The sequence below is a fragment of the Gallus gallus genome, chromosome 6 (assembly GCF_016699485.2).
Source record: "Gallus gallus isolate bGalGal1 chromosome 6, bGalGal1.mat.broiler.GRCg7b, whole genome shotgun sequence".
NCBI classification, from domain to species: Eukaryota; Metazoa; Chordata; class Aves; order Galliformes; family Phasianidae; genus Gallus; species Gallus gallus.
The window spans coordinates 17,292,665-17,319,357 of NC_052537.1; the positions used below are offsets into that span (position 1 = coordinate 17,292,665).

The window sequence follows — 26,693 nt, forward strand, 5'->3', positions numbered from 1 at the left end:
GCAGGGATGGGCATTCTCATTGCAGACAGAGACCCTGTAAAGGTCATGGAGCTGTTGGCTGTGTGGAGATTGCATCGCCCAAATTTAGCCCAAAAGTAACTTCTTATGTGTGCACACAGAGTGTGGGCAAAGCATCCGATGCGTGCAGCCACGCTCAGGGCATGCAACAGCACTGCGTGCTCAGCCTGAGCACTCAAAGTGCATTGCTGCAGTGGGGTGGCATCACCAACCTGTCTATGGGAAACAGAGATGGGGACAGTCCTGCCACGTCCCCTCAGCCCTGCCTCCCACAGCCCCCATTATAGCCAAGGCAGAGGTATTCACTGTGAGCACAAAACCTGGGATTTAAAGGGGGTAGAGGGAAAAGGAAAGGAGGGAGGAGGGGAGAAAAAATAAAAAGAGAGAAAAAGGTAAAAGGAAAAAATAAAAAAGAAAAAGGAAAAGAAATGAAAAACAATGAAAGGATTTTTTAAAAATGGAAAACAAAAGAAAAGAAGGGAAGTAAAAACAAAAGGAAAAGAAAGGAAAAATGAAAAGAAAGGAAAAGACCCACTCTGCTCTCTCTTCCCCACCCAAAGCATTCCAGCCTTTCCTTTCCTTTCCTTTCCTGCCACTTGAGAGGGGGGTTGTTTATTGACATTATGCAAGTGCTGAAATATTTTTCTTTTTCTGCTCTCCCGGAGGTTCGTCCCCCTCCCTCCTCTGGGGGTTGCGAAGGTAGTTCAAACCCCTCCAGTCATCTCGGCTTATCAGCCGAGGGAGATGCATTCCTCAGGGCTGCTCCCTTTATAAGCCGCCGCTGGCCGCCCGCCCGCCGCTCCGCAGCCCGCGCAGCTCCGCGCCCCGCCATGCCCTAACCCTGCCCGGGGGACGCGCAGCAGCGCTGGGAGCGACCGGCGGCGATGCCCCCCCGGCGCTGAGGCGCGCTGCCGCCGGGATGTTCGCCTGGCACCGGAGCTTTCCCCTGGGAGCGCCCTGGAAGAGAGGTGAGTCTGGCCGCCCTGCGGCACACCCCCGGCCCCGCTCCTCCTTCCCTAAGGGTACTTAGGGCTGCCCGGCCCGGCCCGCCCCGCTCCCGGCCCGATGCTGCGCTCGCTGCTCTCCGGCTGCCTCTGTCCCCACGCAGGTAAGGCGGCATCGAGCGGCCCCGCCGGCCCGGGCTGCGGGAAGGAGAGCGCTGCGGGACCCGCTTCGCAGCCCTTCTGAAAGAGGCTCGGCTCGTAAGCGCGGAAGGGCTCGGGAGGGAGCAGGAGAGACGGGAGAGCCCCGACTTGAGCGGTCTGCGGGGCCACGGGGGCAAATCGCTTGCGGTGAAAGAGGGGATTAGCATCTGTAGAGGCTGTGTGAGCTTTTATCTCCGCGGGTATTGTTGTGGCTCTGCACGGACGTGAGGCAGAGCAGGTCTGCGTGCCTGCCGCCGTGCCGGCGATGGGCATCCCCTCGCTTTCGGGGTTGGCGCATCCCCATCCAACGCGGATTATCGCGGCTCTGAGAGGTTTTGCTCGCTCCCTTCTGCTCGGTACAGACGAGGCGAGGCAGGCAGAGAGGCTGTAACTCCGTAAGCTGGTATGCTCTTAGTCTGCTTGTTTCGGGCACGCGTGGTTGGGTACGTTATATCCCTGCAGCAGTTCAGCAGGCTTTGGGACTGCGAGCCCAGGCAGCAGTATCCCCTTCACATCTCAGAGTGCCCCTCAGCTGGAAACATAGCCTGTGACTCTCGTCTGCACTAACATCGCCACACGGGTTCCATTTGCTTGGCCCAGAGGTGGCTACAAATGCTTTTCCAGGGTTTCAGTGTATTGTGCTGCACAACAGTGGGATGGTAAAGGCGTGTGAGACGCTGTGCTGGAGCGATTCTGCTGCCAGGGGTCTTCACCTCCCACCTGCACGCTGAGCTCTGGGGCCAGCGAGCATTACCTCGATGCGGAGGGCTGGCTTTAGCAGAAAGCTGATCAGTGTGCAAGCCCATAGCCAGAGGCCCTGGTAGTGGGAACAGACTTACCACGCAGGGCACGGAGGAATTAAAAGAGGTTCAGCTAGAGGAACAGTGAGGGCACTTCCTAATCACGTCACCTGGAAAGAAACATCAAGTATTATTTGCATCCTGGTTTGGGTCCCAACACCATGCAGAAAGAGCCAAGAATTTGCTGTTCCTTGCAAGTTCTGCAGCAGGGACTACAAAGTTGCATTCCAAATGCAGTTCCAGAGGCTGAATACAAACCAAACAACACTTTTAGAGGTCCTGCTCAGTAACAGAGGTATAGGCTGGATCCAACTCCCTTTTTTACAAGGCTGTTGTAACAGGTGGCAGGGCCTCATATCAGCAAGTTCAGTGTAATGCAGCTGCAGAAGTCCGCACATCTCCTCATCATCATTTCAGGGGAGGTTCAGGATGGAGATTAGGAAAGATTTCTTCTCAGAAAGAGTGGCAGTGCACTGGCACAGGCTGCCCAAGGAGGTGATGGAGTCACTGTCCCTGCAGGTGTTCAAGAAACGTGGAGCTGTGGCACTGAGGGATGTGGTTGGTAGGCATGGTCAGGGTGGGTTGATGATTGGACTAGATGATCTTAGTGGACTTTCCCAACCTTAATGAGTCTTGGATCTCCAGCCCCAAGGGGAGCAACAAAATAAGGAGTCCTCACCATCCTCATTGCCACCATGAAAGATTTCCAACATACTCTTCAGTACAGTTATGCCTGTCTGCCGCTACGTTGTTTGAGCCGAAGCAGCTCTCCAAGGTTTTATCTGAGGACAGCAATGACTGCCCAGAAGAACAGGTTAATAGCCCCAGAGACCCTTCTGACATAATTCATGAGTTCTTTTGACTTTAGCAGAAGCACTGGGGTCTTAATGACTTCACTCCATAGAGCTATTGAACAACTGTTTATCCAAGCTTATTATAGGCAATAAAACCTGAATTACTGCATACCTGTCAGCCCTGGGGAGCAAGTTCCATCCCTGCAAAGGGCCTCCTGTCTCCCTGCACATTTCTTGTTGAATATACCTTATGATACGAGGTAGCCTGAAAATCAGATGGGCAAGGGAAGAGCTTCTAGATTAAGCAGTTTTGCCAAGGTGTTTTCATTTTCTGCTCAGACACATTAGCATGCTGCATGTTAGACAACCAGTTCATGATTTGTCTGCTCATGAAATACAGAGGTAAAAAGAATTATCCAAAATGTTGCTGTAAAGGATTTCTGGCCTGTGCTCCCTCTGTTGCACTCCCACATGAAGGGACACAGGACATACTGGCAGTTGTCACAGCTCTAAGGATGCAAAAGTCAGTGATGAAGGGGTGATGCTCTTTAGCTGGTGTTAGGAGCAAACTCAGGTGCTGGCCCATACAAGCACCCAATGAAGCAGCTGGTTTGTGGGGACCTGCGGTGCCCCAAGACTTTCTGCCAAAGGTCACTCATCTATCAGACCTGTCGCTTTGCTTCAAAAACTTCACTGGTCACTTGGAATGAATAGAAGCAAGCAATAAAAGTGTCAAGTGGCCTTTCTGCTTGGGTAAACTAAAGAGGAAATGGTTTTCCAATTATATCCATCAGTAAACAATCCATCTCCCTCCCATTGCAACTCAAATGCCTGAAAACAGCTATAATTATCTCCTTCTCTACTAAAACATACATATTAAAGCACTGAATGCCTCCTCGGAGTCCTTGACCCTGTTATCTTTCTCTCGGCATTTATTCTATATGGAATTGTCATTACCTACTGCAGCTCTGGGGTTATCTATAACCTTTTAGGTCTGATGAGATTACCAAACCACCATCCAGAGGAATTACGTTTCTGTTCACATTGTATTAGCAAACTATAATCCAGAGGAACTTCACGCACAAATGACAGTGAGGACAGGGAGCACTCTGGATCAATCCAAGAACTTTCTGTTCAAAGACAGTCCAAGATCTCAGCTTTGTTACAATTTTTCCTCTGCATTCAACATTTCAAACGAATCAGCTGTATACATGCATGCATGCATGCATTTCAGTTCCCTTGATGAATATCAGTGCGAATTCTGAGAAACAGATCTATCATGCAAACATTCAGTTACCGCATGGGAGTGCATTCCTCTGCAAATATGAGTTTTCCTGTCACAATCCCTCCCTTCTCACCCCATTCCTCCCTCCCACCCCAACCCAGAAAAAAAAAAGCACTTCTGACAGTGGCTGCCCTTGTAAGCGGGGGCTGTAACTGGCACACTGAGACCGGAAGACCTCCATAAGCTTCCCCAGAACTTCCCAGGCTCAGAATCGTCTTAACTGCATAGGAAACCACAGGGGGCTCATCTGTGCAACAGCCCTCTGCGCTCATGAGACTGTGCAAGATATGGGACAACCACTGCCCAGCTACAAAAGTAACAGCCCCTGTGCACCCTGCACCAGGGCCAGCGCTGAGAAATAGGTGACAACCCAACCTAAACCCCAGAACACATGGTGGAAGAGTCAGCAGCAAAAAATGCCTATTGTTTCAGAAAGGAAGTGACCCTTTTCTCTTAAATGCTGGGAAATTGAGACCTCATCATCGGCAAGGAAAAAAAACTCTTTGCAGTGAAAGGGAAATGCCACCTGAGCTGTGCAGCCAGCAGTGCTGGGGAAACACAGAGGCAACAGAAGTAGAGCGAGGATTTTTTTGTAAAGGAAGGAAGGAAAATGAGGGAATTGCAAGGGCTGAGTGGGAGAGGCAGCCTTTTGCTTCTAGGTCATGAGAGTGACTCCAGCTCACTAATCACTGCTGCCTTGTGATTCTTTACAAGCCGGTATAGGGTGAACACCTCTTAATGCACTTGGAGACCCAACTCCATCACAGGACCTGCCCTGCACAGCACAGGACCAAACCTTTGGCACAACTGGAGCCAGAGATGGGTGACCATGCAAGCTGCATGGTGCCAAAAAACTTTCTATGGGGTTTCACAGGCACATCTTTGTCCTGTGCTCAGGCCACAGTGGTGTGATTTGACTTCAGCCTCCCTTGGAAGGGTGGTCGGGCAAAATCCTTGCTGCTCCAATAACCCAAGCCATTGGTGTTGCTCTCTGTTCCCAATGCTCTGTTCCCGTGGCACACTAAAGCTGGGGAGTACCAGCCTTCTGGGCACGAGTCCAGAGAATGACAAGGGTCATGTAGTAGGAACAGGCACCTGAGCATCTCAGGACTGCTCACCTCATGCTTCTGCCTGGGATTACCACCCCAATAACTGCTAGCACCACCTGGAGCAGTCGGGTTCACTGTGCATGTGAACCTTGCAGCATTTCTGGGGCCAAACAGAGGGCTCTGGTGGCTCTCACGCTGCTATCACTTGCAACACAATGGCCAATTGAGATAAGGAAAGCTTGGCTCCAGCTAGATCAGTCTTTGTGCATATTTAAAACTGATTCTCCCCTTGCCAAGCAGTCCACAAATCAGAATGAACGTTTTGAGAAGATTGATGGACACAGACCATAAGGGAGGAGAGCAGCACAGGGCAACACCGTATCAAGTACTGCATTTGCACAACACCAGCTCCTCAGGAAGCTCCATGCTGCCGCTGGCAGCACTCTAATGCCTCTCCCACCCCCAGTCCTTCTATTCACCAGATAACGCTGTGATGCAATACTCAATGAGTCAGTACATCAGAGGCCAATACACAGATCATAAGAGAAAAGATGTGACCTGGACTTCAAATGCTTTGGAGTATGCTGATTTAAACAAAGGCTGTTTAGTAGAAAGGTGGGGGATTTTGCAGGAGTTCAGTCTGGGCAGGGCTGGGAATGCCCTTGTTTTGGATTACTCTGTGTTTCTCTTGCACGAAACTTACCTGGGATAAAGAAACTGCTTGAAAGCACTTTCATGCTTAGACACTCATCCTCCTTCCTTAGGTCAGAATTGTCTATATTAATGTACTATGCTGTGCCCTGGCAGCTGCTGGTTACTATGAAACAGGAAAAATGCACTTGGACTTCAACCTCCAAGGAAAGGAAAGCCTCAGGACAGCAGCAGATGTGAGAATTTAAGTTTCTCTGCCAGGCTTTGCTACCTGCCAGAGGGGTATCCTAGAAAGCGATTTGGAAACAAAGGAAAATAACATTCTAGAGATTTAGCTGAGATACACCCGGTTCCTTTCTCTCCCTACCAATTACCTGCAGATATTAGGTAGTATGCTGTTACCACCTCCTCATTAGGTGGGAAGCAGCCTTATCCTCCAGCTCTTCCACTGCAGGAAACCCAGCAACTTGCCCAAGGTTATACCTCATCAGTCACTGTCAGCTAATGCCTTATATTACAACCCAGGGAATCCTGTTTATCTCTGGTGCAATTACAGAGCCATATAACCCCTTGAGAGGGCTACTAAGCAAATAGCACGAGTTCACTTGAGACAACATTTAGCCTGGGTGCTGCTTTGGCAACATTGCCACGGGTGCTGTAGGAAGCCACATCATTTCTAAGCGCACGCACAGCTCCATTCCCCATAGTGTTACCACCCCAGCCAGGTGTCTGAAAGCAGCATCTTCTGGTACCTTACACACACCCCTTCTGGGGTGTGGAAAACCAACCCAGGGAAAGGGAAACAAAACAAAAAGAAGCCTTGGCTGTTTTCCCAGGGAGCAGTCAGCATCAAACCTGGCTGGCCTCCAGCACAAGTAAATTCATCTTAGCAGCCTTAATGCTGTCCTTCTGTTCTCTGAAGTGCTTCACACCTTCTTTCAGAAGCGCTGCACAGCTCTGTAACTCTAGCCCTGCAGCACGCTCCACCAACACCCAGCAGGAGGCCGCCTTCCCAGCTTTGTGTTGTTTGCTGCTTGCTATTGTACAAAGCACTTACAATCAAGACCCCCATCACAAAGCACCTGACATAACCTCAGTAAGACCCCCTGCTAATGGGTTAATTTATAGCAGCTGAGTTCCCCCCAGTTGCACAGGTGACCTTTAATTGCACCTTTCTGGCGTTTGTAGGCAAGGTGTTTGAAAGAGCTCAGCATTTTTGTATGCCTCTTTCAGGATCTGTAGCAGAAACAATCTACACCTTGGAAGGCCCACGGGGTAGACTCCATAATCCAGTTAATAAAGGAGACTATTCCTTAAGAGAGGTGAAGCAAGAACTTGAGTTTCAGGCTGCTGCCTTAATCATGGATGATGTCTTCGCTGTTGCACAGATGACCTCACTGACCATGGGAAAGTATCACTTAATGAATGGGGATCGGCTGCTTAAATGTCTTGCAAAATCCAGCCATCCTTTGCATCCATTCTGAACACGTGGTACGAGATGATAACGTTTTGCATCATCATCACAAGGGCCTGGGAGCATAACTCAGAAATGTTCTAACACTGTGGTTACCAGGACCTGTCAGTGCCAGGACCGATAGTTTGCAGCCTACACCAGATAAACAAGAAACTGCTGTGAAACTGGTTCGTGTTATAGGGGCCACAGGATGGGGAAAGCAAGGCACCGTGTTGTCTGCAGAACCTTCTCAGCTCTGGAGCTGGTGGCATCCAGGGGACCTTCTCATTGAGAGTCAGGAGTTTCATTTCTTTTTAATTTCCTTCTGCCCTCACCAAACCTTTGTGGTACCCATGGTGCTGCGTCGTAGTCATAGATGATATGGATTATAGCATCTGACATCTGTAAGCAGCAAGACCTCATGTTAATATGCTGCTTCCTGATAACAGACAAAGAAATATTTGTGTAGGCCACAGTGAACCGGTTAAGCAAGAAAAAAGGGCAGATTGAAAGACAGTGAGAGGATCTCCAACCAAATGAAAGCATGGCATGATTAATAAGGGAAGGCAGTCAGCGTCTCTGGGAATGGTCTGCTACTGCATACGGTAATTCCTGGCAGGAATGACAGCTACATTATTTCTTCTTAAAAAGAAAATACAGCACAGCAAATGCTTTACTCTTGACTCTTAGTGAATGTTGTGCCACAAAGGGCAATGATGGCATCCGAAGAGCCTGCAAACCTTTTATTTTTCAAGCAGACACAACGCCCTGCGTCTGGCTGCAGAGAGGTGCTGGCAGCTGAGCAAGCAGTTGCTTTTCACTCTGAAACAGTAACGGCTCAGCTCCAGCACCTCCCTCCAGGTCCTGGCACCAAGGTCCCCCTTACTGCTGCTGTTTGTACTTACTCAGCTCAGGGTCCACTATGATCACCCCAAGAGGAGGTGCCCTGTTACGCAGCCCAGCGCAGCAGCTCCTGATGAGCTTTCTGCAGCTTTTCCATGGGCAGTGTCTCTCTCCGGTCGCCCATCACAGCAACGTGCTGGTGTAGTGTGGCTGGCAGGCCGGTGCTGTCTCAAATGCAGCTCTTTGCAGTGGAGAGACGCCTGAGAATGCTGCCAAGGGAGGCGAGTGCAAGTCTGTATTGGATAAACAAGGTCTTTTGTATGGGCTTAAAAGCACTACACACCCATAGAAAGTCCCAAAGAAATCCCATCAGATATAATTCTGCATCACCCTCAGCCCTTTTGAAAATCCAACATAAAATATTAAATCTGTGGCTGCCTATGAGCAGTGAAGGGCATGTTTCAGTTGTGTCCTGAGAAATTCTTAAGATCAAATAAAAGGAACATTTAAATAAAGTAGAAATTGACTCACATAATTGCTAGCCTGGCATTAATGAGTAAAATTCTCCCTTGTTTGCAGACACTGCAGAAAGCAAGCTGGAGGAGGGAAGGCTGGAAAATGGGTTATTTTGGAAGCAGGGATTTTTCTGGGTTGCAATGAAGGGGGGCTGCATGGTAGAGCTCTCCTCGCTGCCTCCAGCTGGGGGTCCCCACCTCTTCTACCTGCTTACAGACTGCCACAGTCTGAAGCAGCTGTGGGCTTGGTGGAAAGGAAGGAAAGCAACAGAGGGGAATGAAAGGAAATGGAGGAGGAAGTAAGACGTCCTCAAGTGTGTGTGCATGGTAGCCCTCCGAGGTGCCCTGGGTCACGAAGTAATAAAGGAGAAAGTATAAGAGAAACTGAAGTTTTGTGCTGCACTATTCATGCTACCTCTCATAGCAGACACCAGAGAAAAGCAGAAGTCTGCGCTATGAAATGTGAGATCCAGAAAAGCAGTAAGAAAACCTGGGGCAGATTTTCAGCTCGTGCAGATCAGCCTTTCACCCAGAGACTGTTCTGCACTTCATCCACATCACTGCATGAGATAATCACAACGTGAAAATAGGTCCTCTTTGTTCACGTGCAAAAACTAACGAACAAAGCTACTCCCACATCCTTTCTCTTTATAAGGAAGGAAAGAGTTCATTTAGAAATGACTTCAGAGCTAACACCATACAGAGAGTGAGAAAGATCTACAGTGCCTCATTTACTTTTCCTATCAGTACTTGCTTTTCATTATCTGTATGTGTGCAGAGCACTGCTAACCAAACAGTTTGCAAATCACCCGTTGCAACCTGAAATTCGCTCAAATCTGCAGAAATAGATTTGATTTTGTCCTTTTTCTTTTATCCTGCTGCTTCAGAATACATTTAATCAGGAAATTAATGTCTATCTTGTGCTTCCCTGCGTCTGTTTGCCCTTAATGACAAAAAAATTCATCTGACTACATGCAATGTTTTCTACCTACCTACTAAATCTGAACTCCGTGTGCATTTATGACCCCCCTGAAGGACTTCAGGTCTATGAAACACAATACTTCTGTTGTAGCGAAGTCTACAAGAAGGCCGTATATAGCTCAAGAAAAACAAACCAGACCAGGGCTGCCCCCTTCTACAATATTACTGCAGACAGCTTTCCATTCACATTCCTCAGGCAATGGGCTATAGATTAGACTGAGTTTGCAGTCTCTTGTGACCTTCTGCTTGTTTTCCTTTATGCAGGTAAGAAGAGTCCACCTGCCGAGGACAAAGTAGTGCTAACGCATATGAAGATATTGAGCAATGAAGGAATTCAGAACCCAGGGCTAGTACCAGAGGCTCCTGCTGATGCAGCCTGTACTGAGGAGCCCCATCTCCCCAGCACGAACCTCCCACGGGACTGCCAGGGAAATCCAAATGCCACAACCACAACAGCAGACACAGACTATGCAGAAGCCCCAGCAGGCGCAGATTATGTAGCCACACTGCCTGACCTCAGCAGCTTTGAGTCCAAGTGCCGCCTTCACAGGTTCTCCAAATTTGAATCTGAGGACTCAGGAGTTGAACTGCCAAGCGGGGCCAACTCTCCCTCAACGCCAACGGGTTCAGAGAAGAGCTTTGTGCTTCACAGCAGAGACTCGTTTTGTGACTCAGGTGTGCTTAGCACCTCATCTTCTCCAGAAATTGACCACCTGATAATGAGAGCATGTAAAGAGCGTGCCAGGAAGGTGGGCCACCAAGGTGCGGAGAGTGAAAAGCAAGCTGAGCTCTATAGCCAGGAGTCAGACGTTGTGCAGGTTCCCACACCTTCCCTTGAAGACTTCAGTGTTCCTCAGGAAGGAGAAAGTCCTGATGAACGTTTTGACCAGAGTGAAAGGCAACCTCTGGAAAAAGAACCATCCCCAGAGACGAACCCCCCCACGGAGAGCACTGTTCCCACCCCAGTTCCCATAGAGGAGCCAAAGACAATTGCTGACAATTACACAGAGACCTTTGGCAGCACGCAAGACCTTCAGTTCCACGAACATCAGCTGAAGAAGTATCCCACAAGTGACAGTCTGGATGAATACATGAATGAATGCTGTAGACTGAGCGAGGTAAGAAAGGCACCTAGGTCTGTCTAAGTATCTCAGTAAAGGTCTCAGTTCTGCTGTCTATAACAAATTATGGCTCATTTGAATTAGAAAATCCCTCCTGACAGCAAATCATGGCAGTTGATTTTTAAGAGTTCTTTTCTTAGCACTGAAATTCTGATGTAATTCATGTACAACATCTAAATAATAGTGACTGACAGTAAGGTTCTGATGTTTCAAAAAGCTTTATATTAGAGGATATACTTATGTCTGCTCTTCATATGAAAACTGTGAAGTAAGTAATCCTGCAGAGCCACACCACCTCTGATACCTCTGAGTTGGGGTGGGAGTGGAACACGGTCTCAAGGTCAGGTTATTCCTGTGCCTGGCAACAACTGGCTGGCTGTTGGGGCTCCAAAGTTTGGAAAGAACTTGTCTGAGGGGCAGTTTGTTCTACTTAGGCCTGGAGCTGGCTCAAGAGCCAGTTCTCAAACAGTGAGTGAACAGCAAATTAATGCACAAATCCAAATCTTTGCTGGGAGCTCCCATTTTACTTCACTAGAACAGCTGTGGTGGAAATTCCTATGTTCAGAGATGGACTTCATTGCAAAGAAGTGGTTTTTTCAGCAGCTTGTTCTACTCCAAACTCACTCTTTTCCCATTGCTGGCTACGCTGTGCAATGAACAGGAGAATACAAAGCTGCCTGAGCACCTGCTCCACACTGAACGCTGGCAAGTGCTCAGGCTAGAGCTTTGCCTGGAGCCCACACAGACACACTGACAGACTGTGAATCTGCCTGCCATGGTGGCTTCCAGGAGCTAATGACAAAAAGGTTTCACTGCGAGTTAATACCTGGGTGAGAGCCAGAACAGAGAGCCCCGTAGGCAGAAGGAAAGGAGAGGGCAGGCTAAGTGCAGAGGGACACCAAACGGTACATATTGGGGTTTTTCCAGAAGGCACAAGGTGCTTGGACCCCTTTAAAAAGTAATTCTGCATAGCTGGACCCCAAGAGCAGTACCTGTTGGAGGCTCCAGAAAGGCAGTCACCCCACATCGCACACCAAGCCTGGGGATGCTGCCTATATCATCAGAATGTGGGGCTGTGTTACCATGGTGCGCCCACGCGTGCCTTCCCATTTGGGTAACAGTGATGAATGGGAAAAGGGCGGCAGGAGGGAGCCAAGAGACACGTGCTGTGCACGTAACAGGCATATTTCACCATCACCTCCCTGCCCAGGCACAGACTCATCAGTCGGCTATCCTCTCCCCAGGCAGTGAGGAAGGTCAGAGATGGCCCCACAGGTCAGGCCCACTGCCCTTAATATTCACGTCTGGGCAGCACAAGCAAATCACGATCAAATGGAGTGTCTTTTTCCTCACCTGAGCCACCTCATGCATTTTTGCAAGGCGAGTGACTTTGATGGTTCCCAGACAGCGGCCTGGCCTTTTGGCTGGGAGTTCAGAAAGGATTGGAGTAGCAGACTTTGAATACAAGGAGACTTTTTGTGAAGTTACCTAAATTCTCTGTCACTCTGGAGGGTTTGTAGCCAGCTTGATCTTGTCTGACAGCTTTGACTGCCCATGAAATTCCTTTAAATCCTTTGTGAAGCCGAGCCTCAGTTTCCCAAAGCAGAGCATTTAAATAAACAAGAGAATAAATTAGAAAGAGGCTGAAGAGGAAATGAAGCTCTTGGTGGCTTATCTCCCCTCCTTTTTAATATCCTCACTGGCTGAGTGCTAAAGCCCTGTGCCCCAGAGCACTTCTCTGTGTTTGTTTTTGGAGCTGTACAAATACAGCTGTGACCTGGACACCAGGGAAGCCTGCCCCCCGTCACAGAGCACCTCCAGGCTGCTCTATCTCAGGAGCAGCACTCTGCTAACTGCTGGGATGCCAGCAGTGCCCAGGCTGGCTGGGGCAACAACAGACCAGGGCTGCTGCTGTAGTTTGAACCTCGGAGCACGAGGACAGCAACGACAGAGCTTTGTGCCCTCACTAAATCTGCACAGTGTTGTCCTGTCCTCACTGTCATGCAGTGCAGGCAGGACAGTGTGTGATCCAGACGGTCATCTATCTGTACAACTGATGGATGCAGCTTGGTTCACCCCAGCTGAGGTCCTGCTCCATGCTCACTGGGGTTTTCACATGTTCCTGTCAACTGTCTGAAACACGACTTAGGAGCCAACCTCTTGTCTGTGACCCTGAGACTATGCCAGGCCTGACATCTCTGGAAACACAGTATCATCTGAAAGACAGCAGGCCAGTACATGGTATTCCCACTCTGCTTGGCAAATAACATGCCCCTTCCAATTAATTCCTAATAATTCACTCGGAGTTTCCCCAGCCCAGTTGGCTGCGGTAATGCCAATGGCTCTGAGCTTACCACCAAGCAAGGATGCAGCACCGGATGAGGACTTGATGTCCTCCAGCCTCGTTGCCGAGTCTGCTTCTGAGAAACGTGAGGGAAAGTGCTGGAAAAGAGAGACTGGAAAGGACCAAATGTTTTGATGCTTGGATTCATTTGGTGAATGGTTTTGGTTGAAAATATACATCACATCATTTCAGTCTGGCATTTCTTAAACAAAGCTTTCTGATCTTCTATTTTGAACTGGCGTTATTTTGAAATTTGCCTACATTTAAAAAGATGAAAGAGGCTGGAAGCTGTTAAACAACAAGAGAAAGAACTTTGAAGCCTAAATAAAAGCATTTCCTTTTAAGCCAAATTAAATGTTTTGGGTCAGTTTGAAGATACTTAGCTTTTGATGCTTTTGCTTTGCAAACACTTCCTCACTCTGTAAAGTTTACATTTAAAGACAGCCCAGGCCCCTACAAGAAGAGAGAGGGAGGGAACGTTGTCGTCATTAAATGAAAAAAAAAGCCCATTAATCACGCAGCACTAATTATCCTTGTCCAGAGAAGTCAAACTACTTGTCAGTGGAGAGGAGCAGGGTTGAGGGGAAGGATAGGGCAAGCTGTGATGCTCTGCCCGTAGCCTGTGCGTGCCGCGCGCAGGAAACCAGAAGCTATCAGCAGCACAACCACTCGTGGACATCAGGGTGGAGTGATCAGAAATATACAGCATGATCCCTCACTTTCCTGTTATTCACAAGCCTCAGGGTGCTGTCAGCTCCCACTGACAAATGTTTCCCGCTCTGCCTATGGCGTCACCAATCAGTCGCTCCAAGCCCACGATGTGCAGTGTGTGATTACACTCCTTTGCCCTTGTACAGTCCCCAGGCTCCATTGTTGCTCGCCATGCTGATGGGGTGGAGGAGAGTGGATGGGGATTTCTGGAAGGGTAGAGCACTGTTCTACTCAAAATCATTCGCGGGAGAAAGCGAAGAACCTGGTAAACAGCTGTCTGTCTTGCAGCTCCCACTGGCCTTCATACCTCAGTAGTGCAATAAGATAGAGTGACCCCGGCGTCTTTGGAGGAAAAGCGTGATTTTACACCAGCCAAAATATTGACCAGAGAGCTCTAGATAAGAGCTGGAGTTCCCAGTGCAGGCATTGATCCTGTATTTTTAGGCTTCCCAAGGAATTCATGAGCCAGCAGAACTGTGAGGATTTATTGCTAACCGAGCAGTGCTACACATGCTAAAAACCCATTCCCAAAACCCAGTCAGGTGAGCACTCCCAAGGGCAGAGATCTCACTCCAGTTTCCCTTCACTCCGCAGGGTCAAATTGTTAATGGAAGCAACTCAGCACGTTGGGGCTGAGGCCTCAGCATCCTTTTCTTCTTTCTGAGGGTCTCTTTCAGTCTGACATGCCCGAAAGCAAAAGCTGGCACTATTTATACATTATGTATTTACTTTCCTATTCAAACTTTAACCTTCTAATCTGTAAGTTCTACCTGATCCTCTGCACCTTTATCTTCAGAAACACAGGTTTTATGCACCCAAAAATAGGTACATGGCTTTTGTCCCAGTACTATTTAGCAATCCCCAGTGGGGAATGGGAAACATTTCAGCCCCGTGAGATGAATGTTTTGGGAAGCTTCATCTGGGAGGACAGACAGAAAGGGACTCCTCCTGGAAAATGTTTGCAGTTTTCCTGTGGTTGCTCCCCCACAAATTCAAGCATAAAACTCTGATAGGTGCTGAGAGGGAAATATTTATACCAATACGTGACAGAGCAGGTTCAGTACTGCACACAGCACAGCCAGAAGATAGTGAGGGATGTGTAGATGTTTCCAGTCCATGGAAAAAAATGTCCTGGAAGGGTCCCTGGAGAGGCCCTCTCTGAGCAAACATTTCTGGGGGCAACCCGCCAAGTTACACAAACTTTCTGTACTGAATGCCCACCATATCTGAACAATCCTACCACAGATTGGCTTTGTGGCAGGGCACGAAAGGTGCAGCGCTCCCTTCAAAGCTCTTACTCTTGTCTGCTACCTACTGAGATAACTGGCCCTGCAGGGGTGAGCAAGCACTGCATGCTCTGCCTGGTTGGTTGCCTTCTCAATCATTTGCACCTGCTGGAATCACAGCAACAAAACAAATTAATTCGCTATTCAGTAGCCCAAAGCACCTGGCCTGAGCACTCTCTGAGGGATGGCTGTGGAATGGGATCCTCCAGCATATCATGTCCAGTGTGGTTTAGTTCCTCCACAGGGGTGAACCCCCTTTCCCCACGGCCTGGAGCAAGTGCTCTACCTCTTTTCCCTCTTTTCTTTTGGGCTGGGTGACCTCTTTCCTGCCACTGCTCCTCCAGGCGCTGCTGAGAGGGACACAGAACTCATGAAGGCAAATGGCCGATGGGCTTGGAGTCACCGCGGGTTTTCATACCATTGAATATGACCTCCGTCCCAGCTTCAGACACAAAAACATCTGGACATAATAACACCTATTTATAAGCAACATTGTATCATCATTTGTTTAAAAAGAAGTAAATCCTAATGCTGATTATTTTTGAACGCACCATGAGCTTTCTGACATAATGAAAAGACAGGAAGAGTCCTAAGGCTGGCATTTCCCCAAAAACGTAGATTGTTGTGGGAAAGGAGACAGAGGAGGCTTCCTGCTTTTGTAGAGGGAGCTTTTTTTTTCTTGAAGTAAGGTAAACTTAGAGCGCCGCTTTTGTAAAGATCGAGGCTTATTTGGCTTACTGATATCAGACGCACAGCAGCAGGCAGCGCCATGGTGGAAGCGAGCCGCTGTGTGCACTTGTGAGCAGCGCGTCCGGCAGCGCCCTGCCTGCACGAGGGGAAGCCCTGGGACAGAGGCTGCAGGCTGGGCATGGGGAAAGGCTGCAGGTCTCAGACTGGAAGAGAGCAGCGGTACAGCCTGCTCATGGCCTGTGCTCTTTTGCTGACACACAAACACTGCAGACGTCTGCTCACGGACGGCACACAGGCAATTCTTTTCAGCAGAAATCACACCACCTCCTAGCTCCTGGTCCCCAGGCAGCTGCTGTGCCTTGAGTCTCAGCTCCAAAGAGACTGAGCTGCAAGCACACGTTTCCAAATGGGCAACTCGTCATCCTGAAAGAACTGCAGCACAGCAAAACTCACGGCATAGAAATTTTTCTCCCCAGTACTGATCATTCATGCCCGTGTTCTGGTAAAAGCATTGTAAGACCATTTGGCGCCACACTTACAGAATATCCTGACAAAGCTGTACTGCAAGCTTGGTCCTGCAGACCTCCTTAATGTCTGAGAAAGTAGCAGCTGGGGTCTACTAAAGTGGAAAGATGCTGTTCACTCTGACAGCTTGGTTCGGGTGCATGCGGCTGCAAGGAGCAGGCTGAGCTCCCAGAAGCCAGTAAGAGTTGCTCTGCCATCTGTGGCTCAAGCTGTTTTGTCACTGCAGGTGAACCAAGGGAACAGCAAAGCCCTGGGATCTGGCCTAGGATACCTGGAACACATTTGCCAACTGATTGAGAAGATTGGGCAGCTGCAGGAGCACAACCTGCGGCTCCAAAAGCAAGTCTGCAGCTTACAGAAAGAGCAGAAGATGAGCCAGATAAAAGAGGTAAGCAGACACCATAGAATCTTTCATTAAACAATACACTCAAGGTCCACACGGGAAGTCTCCAGTCCACCTGAGGGATACTGCTAATTTTACTTGACCACCTGGGCTGGGTGCTCTGCTCTTTAGGGAGCCCTTGCCCTCCATAAGTGGGCTTAGCTTCCCTTGGGGTGGGCTTAGATTTCCCTTCTTATCCAGTTTTGTTTCCCAGCTGTCCTAACTGCCATTTGTTTGCTTCTGTTGAGTTAAAAAGGGCCCCCTCACCTCATGCCACAGCCAGCTCTGCTGGTAGCTTTCATTTCTCTGCAGTCAAAAACTCCCCAAGAACGCATCTCCCTCTGACAGTGTTATCAAAACAAAACACTTTCATGGACCTCTGTAGCAATGACACGTTTTGAACTGCAAATTCTTTCTTTCCCTTCTATTTTCATGTTGCCAAAATCCCAGAATTTCCCACAAAATAGACACAATGGAAGAGTGAATTGGTGGTACCACTACCCAACATCCATGCTTGTTTTCCCTTTCTGCTCTGCTGAGCTGCCAAAGGAAGAATTGATGACATGAAACATCTTAGTGTTCCCATTTGTCTTTTCTTTCAATTTTTTTTTAAATCAGCCAGAGTTAGCTGTGGAATTTGACTTAAATTTTCAAGTCATTTCAGCTTCCTCCTACACAGCATGTTTTTAGTCCCTGAACACTTTGTTCAGCTCTACGCCACCCCTTATTCTCAGTTCCTTTTCTTTGGCCACCATACCAGCTTTCCACCTTTTCACCTCCCTTTCCTTTCTCCCCTTTTATTTATTTTATCACCCCCAAAGGAACACAAAGGGTCTGTCACACTCAGCTATTTCTTCCCACCATGCTGTGATGAGTCTTTCATTCCGCCAACACCGTCATTCCTCCCCCAGTGCTGCTCTCCCACCTGCTGGGACTGGATCTGCAGTAGGTGACCGGCTCCTTCTCAGAGCTGAAGCCAAGTTGTGAGTCAGGTTGCAGAGCAGTGAGGCTCGTCATTTCCATGTACTCATCTCTCACACTCAGAGGAATGCAGCCTCCTGCATAGAGCCTGGGAATTGTTAGCACGTTTCCTGAAGCTCTACAACTGAGTCATTGCCCAGAGCAACCCTTATAAGCTGCAAATTCAGGGTCAAATCATCATCTGGTGTATGTGCCCCATCCTCCAGCCCCCATTAAAATGAAAGGCACTGTGCATTTATGTAAATATTTGACACTGGTCTTCACAGTATTTTCCAAAGTCTCTCAACACAGCCTTCTTGCCTGCATGTGTCCCATGATATTCTGTGGGGAACTGCACCCCCAGATGTAACACTCAGCACTTGCAATGTAATCTACAAAACTGAATGCTCTCCAGGTACTCCTGTGGTGCCTGCATCTCCTACATCCAAGTAATTCTATGTTATTTTCTTCTTCAGTCCCACAGGCCCTCTGTATAGAAGAGAAACACTACTACCACTTTTTGTCAAGGGACATAGCAGCTGATGTCCGCATGACTTTCTGGGGGGCATCTTAAGGCTACTTTGCCAAATCATTCATTCTCAAAGCAGACTGTGAACACAAAAGTTTCCATGCCCAGGAAAGCCACAACCCCCAGCATAGAAATGGCTTAGGGGGCTATTAGGAGATGTTTCTGGGAATGGTATATGTGCTCCCATTACTGCTCTCGAGAGCTGTAGAGGCAACCCCACAGAGGCTGATGACATTTCCAGAAGCATTCAGCTGATACTGGTTCCTGAAGCTGATAGAGCTGTATGGATTTATTCCACAAAGCACTAGGAAGCTTATGCATAGAATGCTGATGGCATTCTGTAGCTCACTCACAGGACTAGCCTTTACCAGATAGGATGTTTGAAGACTTCAGGCATTTGAGCAACCCTTGTCAAAACTCTTCTACACATGTCTTGCCCAGAGAAGCAGTTAATGTTTTGCAAAACACTGCACAGATGCAAAACAGTTTTTGGCAGAAGAATCACAGATCCTAATAAAGAGGAGGTATCCTTCTCTGCCTTTACTGCGATCCCATTAGATCTCACCATCTTGACCTCTGTACTTATCAAAAGACCTCCCAGACACACCTATTCAGGGGCTTTGTACAGAGTTGACACTGAGGAGCGTAGGGAACACGGTTACTTCACATCCTTTGCTTTACAAAGAAACATCAGTGCCCTGAGCAAAGAGCAACATATTTCATCAGCTTTTCAAACCACCCCCGAAGGCACAGGTACTGCAAAGTGCCACGTGAAACATATCCAAATGAGATGTTACATTAAGACCATCAATCACAAGGTTGAAAGTCTCCCTCTCCCACTGTACCAGCTACAGCAGAAGCACCACATATGGGGAATGTTTGGTAACACGTTAGCAAGTTATGGCCTCCCATCAATGAAAATACAAGATACTGTTGTCTGTGCATGGTCCAAAGCAAATAACATTATCATAAAATGTGAGTCTGTTATAATGGATGTTTATTTACACAACTGCCTTGGCTGAGCAGCTCTCTGTTTAGAAACTGTCTTCAAGTCCTTCTGGGAAACAACCCCAAAAGTTGCTGAACATGAAGCAGTTCATGTCAAACACTAATGAATCCATGAAATATCTGCACTGCCACTCTAGACTGGTCAGCCTTATGGGGAGGTAAAATCACTTATCTGGGTCCTGACAGCTCTTGGGACAAGGCTGAGCATCCCAGGGCTGGAATGCTTGCAATCTGTCTGCACCTTCACACTGCCCCATTACCTCAAGCTGCTGCAGCCTCACAGTCTGCATACTTTCTTCTTGTCTGGTGTAGGAGTACCTCATGCAGCACTGCTCCTGTGGAGCTGCCAGCGTGTTCCTCAACTCGTACCAAGATGTGAAGACGTTTTCAGCAGGGAGGAGCAGACCTCACAGCCTCTTGGTTCAAACTGGAAACCCTTCTGATCTTTCCATCATCCCAGAAATAGGAGCAAACACCGACAAGCTCAGCAGCTACCGTGGTGAGTTTGGCTGCCCCTAATCTGCCCTCCCATTTGTCACCTCTTGGTGAGACAAGCTGACCAGAAACATCTTTCTCCCTAGGACAGGCAGATAGCAACAGAGAAAGGTACCAGCTTCCCAACTAAGGTTTTGTCCCATTAAAAGATGCATTTTGAAATACCTTGAACGCTTGCTCCTTCACATGTGTGAAGTGGGATTTCTTGCCCACTGTAGCTGTGGCTACAGAGGTTGGGCCAAATATATTATCAAAATGTCTTTCTCTTTTGGGAACCTGAACAAATCTATTAGTATAGCTCCTCCATGTGGCCTTAAAATCCTCCCAGCCAAGATATGGTTTTACCTAAGGTGGGAAGCCTCATGCCTGCTATTAGTCTCCTGCCCTCTCACGCAGGCACAGAACACATTCCTGGAGGATGACATACTCAGGAGACCAAGAGGAAATAAGCCCCAGCTGCAAAGCTTGGTCCAGAGACCAACTTTTCCAGAAGGCTGAGAATTACTGGGCTCAGTCTACTCATGTAAAGCCAGCTGCAAAGCCTAGATAAAACGTTATATGTGAACCACCACACTAAATGAGCCTAATTAGTTTATTTCAAACCTTCAAGTTCAGTTTGCCTGTTATACCCTATGAAACACAGAACTTCAACACAGCTTCTAGCAGAACTGGGTCACTGTGTAAATGGCCTTTGGGCCCTCTAGTGCCAAAACTCAGAAACTCTCTTTATTGGCAGTTTCACAGAAGGGTTGAAAGGAAAATAAGAGCACGAGGACACCAACAGAAAGTTTGCCCTCATTAGACCCTAGCTTGGATCATTTACCTTCCTTGCACCAAGTTATGGCACGAAGACAAAAAGGTTTTGGTCAGTCATTAAGCCCTAAAAGGACTCACCCTGTTGCTGGCAGCACTGTCCACAGGCCTTCCTAGCAGGACATTGCTGAGAAGTGTGAGCAGAAATATAAGTCCTTGCATTTCATTGCAGGAAGTGAGAGATACCCAGAATCAGGAAACAGCCATCCAATGGCAGCACTCAGGAAGTCGTCGAACAATAGGAACAAGGAGAATGAGTTCAGAGAAGGTGGTGGCGTGGCTGAAAGACAGGCTTTTCCACCAAAGGATCCTGCAGCCAGAAAGGTGAGTTATAAACCTGATGCCAGGCTCTGGGTGGGATCTGTGCGGGAAGCAGGGAGTTCTGCTCAGGCAAATGCAAAGTCAGGCACTGAGAGAACAAGCCCACACTGTCTGCTTCCCACCAGGGCCGGGGCATGCAGGCAAGGGCGCACTGTATGCTTCTGGTCCCAACTTCAAATAAAGACAATATGCTAACATGGCAAGAAGGGCACAGAGCAGGTACCTAGAGTGAGGTAAAGGAGCACTGCAGACGGCAGCATGAGCTCTAGCCCTTACCAACTCCAGAGAGTTTGATGCATGACGTCAGTCTGAGCACCTTCACTACTGCTGCCAGCGAGGTTAAAGCAAGCACATGTTCATTACTGCATATAACAATTTCAGTGGGTCAGCCTGTAGCTTACTGCCAGACTGGCAGCATATCAGTGTAATACATCAGCCCTCAAAGCTTGTCTCAGGGAAGCCCTATCACTGAATTCTAAGGAAGCTGCGACAAACGCTTTTCCTCTCCCTCTCTCTCCCATTGTTTGTGGCTGCCTCAGCACTTTGCTGTTCCAAGGGGGATCAGAAGTGCTGAAATACCACTGCAGAGGCTCTAATCAGAGTATTCCCAGCCCCACAGGAAGGAGGAAGGAGTAAGTCTCTCACGGGAAAGACTTTCTCATGAAATTTCCACGTAAAGTTGCAAATTGGTTGCAAACATTTGCATGAACTCCATAAACACTGCCAAGGACACATCCTGAAAGGTGCTCAGTGCTGTGACTTGTGCCTAGCAAAGTTCTGGGTATGAACATTAATTTTAAGTGCACGGGAAGCCCTGATTACTTACTTTACAGCACAGCGGAACTGAGATCCACACTTCTTAAGCTGAATCCTAGCACAGGCTCACTACACCACACCTTGGTATAGTCACTCCTGTATTTGGTACTCTGGACATGTAATGCTCCTCTACCTTCTACAGCTGCAGGAGCTGTATAGGAATCCTGCCACACCATTCCAGATGCAATAGGTATGCAAACTGGCAGTCTGAATAAAAAAGAGAGGCAAAAAGTAAGAAGGGATTATCATCCATATGTAAAAGGCAGAACCACAAAGAGATAAAGGGCTTTGACAAGGCTATGGGTAAAGTCCAGGGCAGAGCTGAGAACAGTGTCCAGTTTGTTTCCAGCTCTGCCGTGAGACGGTCTCACTGTCACAGTAATTATAAGTCTATTTTTCTTTGCTTTTAGGGTCTGGACACCAGCAAGAACTGCTTGGTAAGTACTGCCTTTGTGGAATATATTTTGCTCGTATCCGCACTGCCATGGACTGAGCTCCCAAAGCGCACAGCATTTTACATAGGAAAAGTGGTTCACTGACCCCCAAAGTTTTCTGCCAAAGTAACAGACCGCATATGCTATTTTTATGACTTACTGCATTTGTTCCATTGTTCTCCCACTCCCACAATAGGCAATGGCTAGCTAGCTTTCAGGAACAGGCAACTGCTCAGCCTTTGTGGCATTAACAGTGCTGGCCCTTCTGGGACACCTCCGGCACGGCCAGGGACTGCCTTCCCACAGTGCAGAGCTGCTGAGGCCTTCAGAACAGCAGCAGCACACATTAATCCTAGCAAGAAACACAAAGGTTTGATATTTCCATGAGTAAACAGTCTCACTTACAGGCAATTAATTCAATAGCACAGAAAACACTGCAGTTTTCAGCTGAGCCCATGACCTCATCCAAAGTTTTGAAGTGGAAATTTAACTGAGCTTCAAGAATTACTGCAATAGGTTCTACTTTGGCAGCTGCCAGGTCATGCTGCCAAGGTGGCCCTGGCTCACGGAGCTGTGCTGGAGCATGTGCTCCACTGGTGGCACGGTAGGATGGCAGCACAGGACAAGGCTCAGAATGTGACAGTGATTCTAAGAACTTCATCAAAATGGGTGTCAGCAACATTTCTACCCCTGGACATGATCTTTTTCCCTCTGCTCCCAAGGTTTTCCAGCCATTACTTTAGGAAATTTAAAACAACGTAGAAAAAAAAAAGTGAACATTTTTAATACCTGTTTCTTCTGTGTTAATAAGTCTAAATGAGCTCATCCTAAGACAGCAAACATTAGGGAGGGCCTCAGGAGGCTCCCTGACCTGATCACTATTAGCATTTCAAATGGAAGCGCCCAACAGCTGCAGCCTGTGGACGTGACAGGGAGACAAAGGCTTGGTGCCCTCTAATTCATGGGCCACAAAAAGTTGACACCTTGAAAAGGGCTGATACCAATGCACCTGGCCTAATAAAAAGGCAGAGAGAGTCAAGCTACTTTTTTGGGTTGTTTGCTATGTAAAGACCCCCCCCCCCCCCCAATCCCCCACAATGGGTGCAGGTAAGTGGGTAGAAAACCAAACCACTTCTCTTTTCCTTTAGCACAGTGAAACAATGAGGTGCAACGTGCCTTTAGGCAGCTACTCAGCACTCACCAGAGAAGTGCTAGGTTGAACTAAAGGCTCTTCCTATCCGTCCAAAATAAAGCAGCTCAAAACAGTTAGCACTGTATGCACTGGTGAGCAGCACAGCTGTGGCAGTCACAGCCCTATATCAGTTCTGCTAGGAATACATCCCTTTATCTTGGGATGTATTCTGAGTGGGAAGCTCCCCTCTTCCCACCAATCTAGAGTACCCCGAAGTATTGTGCGGTGGCCAGATGAAGTCTGCCAGCCAGCAATCAACCTCTGGTCCCAGTTACAGCTTCTTTTTGCTCCTTAGGCTGAGAGCCATGCTTGGGGGAGAATGAGAGATCTTGTGAAGAAGACAAGGCTGAGAAACCAAAGCAGGCTGGGGCTGTCCTCTGCTGCTCTGAAGAGGTCCTGCCCACAGTTGTACAGGTAAGGCGGAGCTGCAGGAGGGTTTCACTTAGTGCTGGTGGAGCTGGTGGTGACTAGAGAACACTTTTCTGAGCAAGGACCCTCCTTACCTTCTTTCTTGTATAAGAGCATCCTGGCCAGCACAGTCCTTTACCCAGGTGCTCTAAGATCCCAGATGGACAATGTTACCTATGTGAGAATAACAAAAACATTAGGGTCCCTAAGGAGGTGCCCACCCAGTCATCACTAGCAAGGGCCACTCCACTGACTAACTACTACATCTACTAAGAGATCTGTGCTGGTCCCTCAGGTGAGTTTGCCAGGCAGGCTACAGCCTGCTGTCTGAGCTGTGGTGTGCAGCACTCTATCCAAGGTGGTAACAGCACCCACTGCACAGATCCTCTCTGCATGCCTGCCAAGTCCTCCCAGCTGGTCTGGTGGATTTGTGGTGTTTGTGTCTATAAGCGGGTAACAGGAAGAGTCTGGGTATCTCAGCAAAGCAGGAGCATTACGTGGAGCTGGGCACCTCCCTGTGTTTTTTCAGCTGAGGTCTTGGTAACCTCGAGGGGAACAGCTCGGATGTGCTTAAACCCTCCTTGGGTTTTCAGAGGGGCGAGGGTAGGGAAACAGCAGTTGTTTAACCACTCAGGAACGTCCCATTGTTCCCCCTGATAGCCTGTACCTACCTTACAAGATGCATAAGGGAACTGGAAATCTTGTAATTACAGCTGGAGAAAACTCTCTGTAGTTCACGGACTGATTTTTCCAGCTGGGAAAAGCTTAGCTGGGGCCCAAACACACAGTAACAGGCAAGCTTCCTCCTATTGTTTGTGACACTGAAAGGACCACAAGCAGAAAGAGATCAAACAGTTCCATCTAAAATAGATAGTGAACCAGCTGGGGAAAACATATAAACTCTTGTGAACTTGCCCTCTAAAACTGAAAAAAAAAAAAAGAGACTCCATGTGGGCTTCAGAAAAGTGCTGTCTTTGCCACCCCCCACAGCCTTTTCTCTGCAGCACTGAGGATGCTGCCAGCACTCCCTGGGTGAGAATCACAGGCTAAGTAAATTCATTTTCTTCCACTGAAAGGCCATCCCAACAGCTCCTAACAGAGCTACTCTTGCATGTACATAGGACAACTAAAACACATAGAAAGGCCGCAGAATGAGATACCAAAGGGATGACTTTTACCTGACTGAAACTGGGCAGCCCCAGAGATGTGGCATGCTGATTTTCCCAGGCTGCTTCCCGTAGCTGGTAAATAAATGGCTTTCTCTAATATACGGGCATAGACCCCTCGCCCATACCCATGTCCCTGAAGTCTCTCCACTCTTTGCTTGCTTTCCAGCTCTGTTCACCTGTCCTATCTGTAATGGCTCTCACCCTCTCTAGCACACATCCTGCAATAGCAATGCATTGATGTTGGGCTTTTTGCTGGTGCTTAGAAAGCTGGGCACGTTGCTCTTAGGGCATTTTAGGTACCTAGCTACTCTCAGGCTCATTTAAAATAAAACTCTGAGCCTCAGTAAGTCAGCGGCAGCTCTGCAAACGCTGCTGGACAGAAAGCCAGGCCCTGCCTGCAGCAGTACCATAATGACAAGCAAAAAGTCTCACTTTTGCCTGCAGCTCTTGGCAACGTAAACACTGGCATTTAAAGCCACTGTCTTTGTTACAGTTTATGAAACATGTTTGTCCTGGCACCTGATCCTGTTTGTGCATACAGGCACACAGAATTGGCTGGCTTTTGCTTACCCAGGCTTCCTTGGGCACAAAGACATCTCCCAAGGTCTTGAACTGGAGCAAGCTGGAGCCCGGTGTCCCACGTTAACATATAGCTCTGAAGAAGGCACAGATTTGTTGCTTTTGACACCCAGGCCCACTTGAGTCATTCAGGCAATTAGAGAAAGTCTGTTTGTTTTTGTTTTTGTAACTAGGTCAAAGCAAATTGCCTTTCATGCTCCCACTGTTTATGATGAATGATCTGCTTCAGGGCGGTGGCTTTGTTTTTCTTTTGTCTGTTTTTTTTTTCCCCCTCATTTAAAAAGTCCACAAAAGAATTCTCATAGTACTGAGAGAACTTGGTTCTTCCAGCAGGAGATGCTGAGCCTGCCAAGGTAAAAACACTGGCACAAGACTCAGTGGTTTGTCATATGTTGTTCCAACCAGGCACAGGTTTTCATTGCGTCTTCCATTTCCTAGTAGCACTTTCACTCCTGCAAAGTCTGTTTTGCTCAGAGGGCCAGAAGAGGCTGATGGATAACCTGGTCATGGAGTTATGAATGTAACAGCACACGGACCTGAGCCTGACACATAGCAGAAAAGTAGATTTCTCTCTCCGATCCTTGCAGAATGTACCCTCTGCAAAGAGCGATGAACTTACTTGCAGCTCAAATGACCCCTAAGAAAAGAACTCTCTGTCTTTGCACTGTGACTGGTTTCAGTGACAAAAGACTGTTCTCAAGTGACAGTCTGGCATCAGAAGGTCAAATATTTGCCCTGCATAAATAATTGCAGACTGACACGACTGGGGAGAATCCAGCTGGGCTGTAAGTTCAGCAGGAGCCCACCTTGAAAAATTTACTGCCACTCCATCTGAAATTATAAAGTACACGTAGAATTGCCTCCGGCTAGATTGGCATTACTACCAGCTCCCAGAAACCCAGGAACAAGCAGGAGCCCTTAAGTGCCTCTGAGATATTTTTCCCTTATTTTCCCCAGCACCGTTTTTGTATGCGGGAGACTTTTAGTCCCCCACTGCTTGCCCTGACTGCAGCTGAGAAGCAGTCCCAGCCATCTTCATGAAAGCTACTGAGCTCAGGAGCTTTACTGATGCTATCTGCAGTCCCTTCCTAGGGCAGGCTCTAATGTGGGAAACTTCAGATAGTCCCAGCCTGGCACTCCTGTTCAGACACATCCACCCATTTATCTACAGGAGTTGCAGCTCTAAGGTACCTGCGTGGGCTTGAGCTAACCTCAAGTTATGATATCTTTCATGGGCAAGGACGTTAGTTTCGATCTGACGGCCACCGAAAGCTTACATCTGTATGACAGCTACTTGGCGGTTAGGGTGAAGTAAGCTAGGAAGTACACTACAACACCAATATGCCAAAACCCCTGAGCAGAGCAGCCTCATACAA

The 26,693-nt window shown here is 48.1% G+C and overlaps 1 protein-coding gene across 4 annotated transcripts in view; it reads left to right on the forward strand.

Moving 5' to 3' along the window:
* The first annotated feature begins 816 nt into the window (after positions 1-816).
* Positions 817-26,693, forward strand: part of LOC423752 — a 29,272-nt gene continuing 3,395 nt past the window's right edge. For 2 of the 4 annotated variants that reach the window (XM_015288524.4, XM_430091.8), the window contains exons 1-7: positions 817-986; positions 9,799-10,652; positions 16,438-16,599; positions 19,403-19,589; positions 20,571-20,722; positions 21,946-21,972; positions 23,457-23,575. In XM_015288524.4, coding sequence (XP_015144010.2) covers positions 938-986; positions 9,799-10,652; positions 16,438-16,599; positions 19,403-19,589; positions 20,571-20,722; positions 21,946-21,972; positions 23,457-23,575 — 1,550 coding nt within the window. In that variant the 5' untranslated portion in view covers positions 817-937. Of the gene's footprint in view, positions 987-1,071; positions 1,127-9,798; positions 10,653-16,437; positions 16,600-19,402; positions 19,590-20,570; positions 20,723-21,945; positions 21,973-23,456; positions 23,576-26,693 lie in introns of those variants that run through there. The other 2 variants (XM_040702792.2, XM_015288525.4) reach the window with 1 other exon arrangement.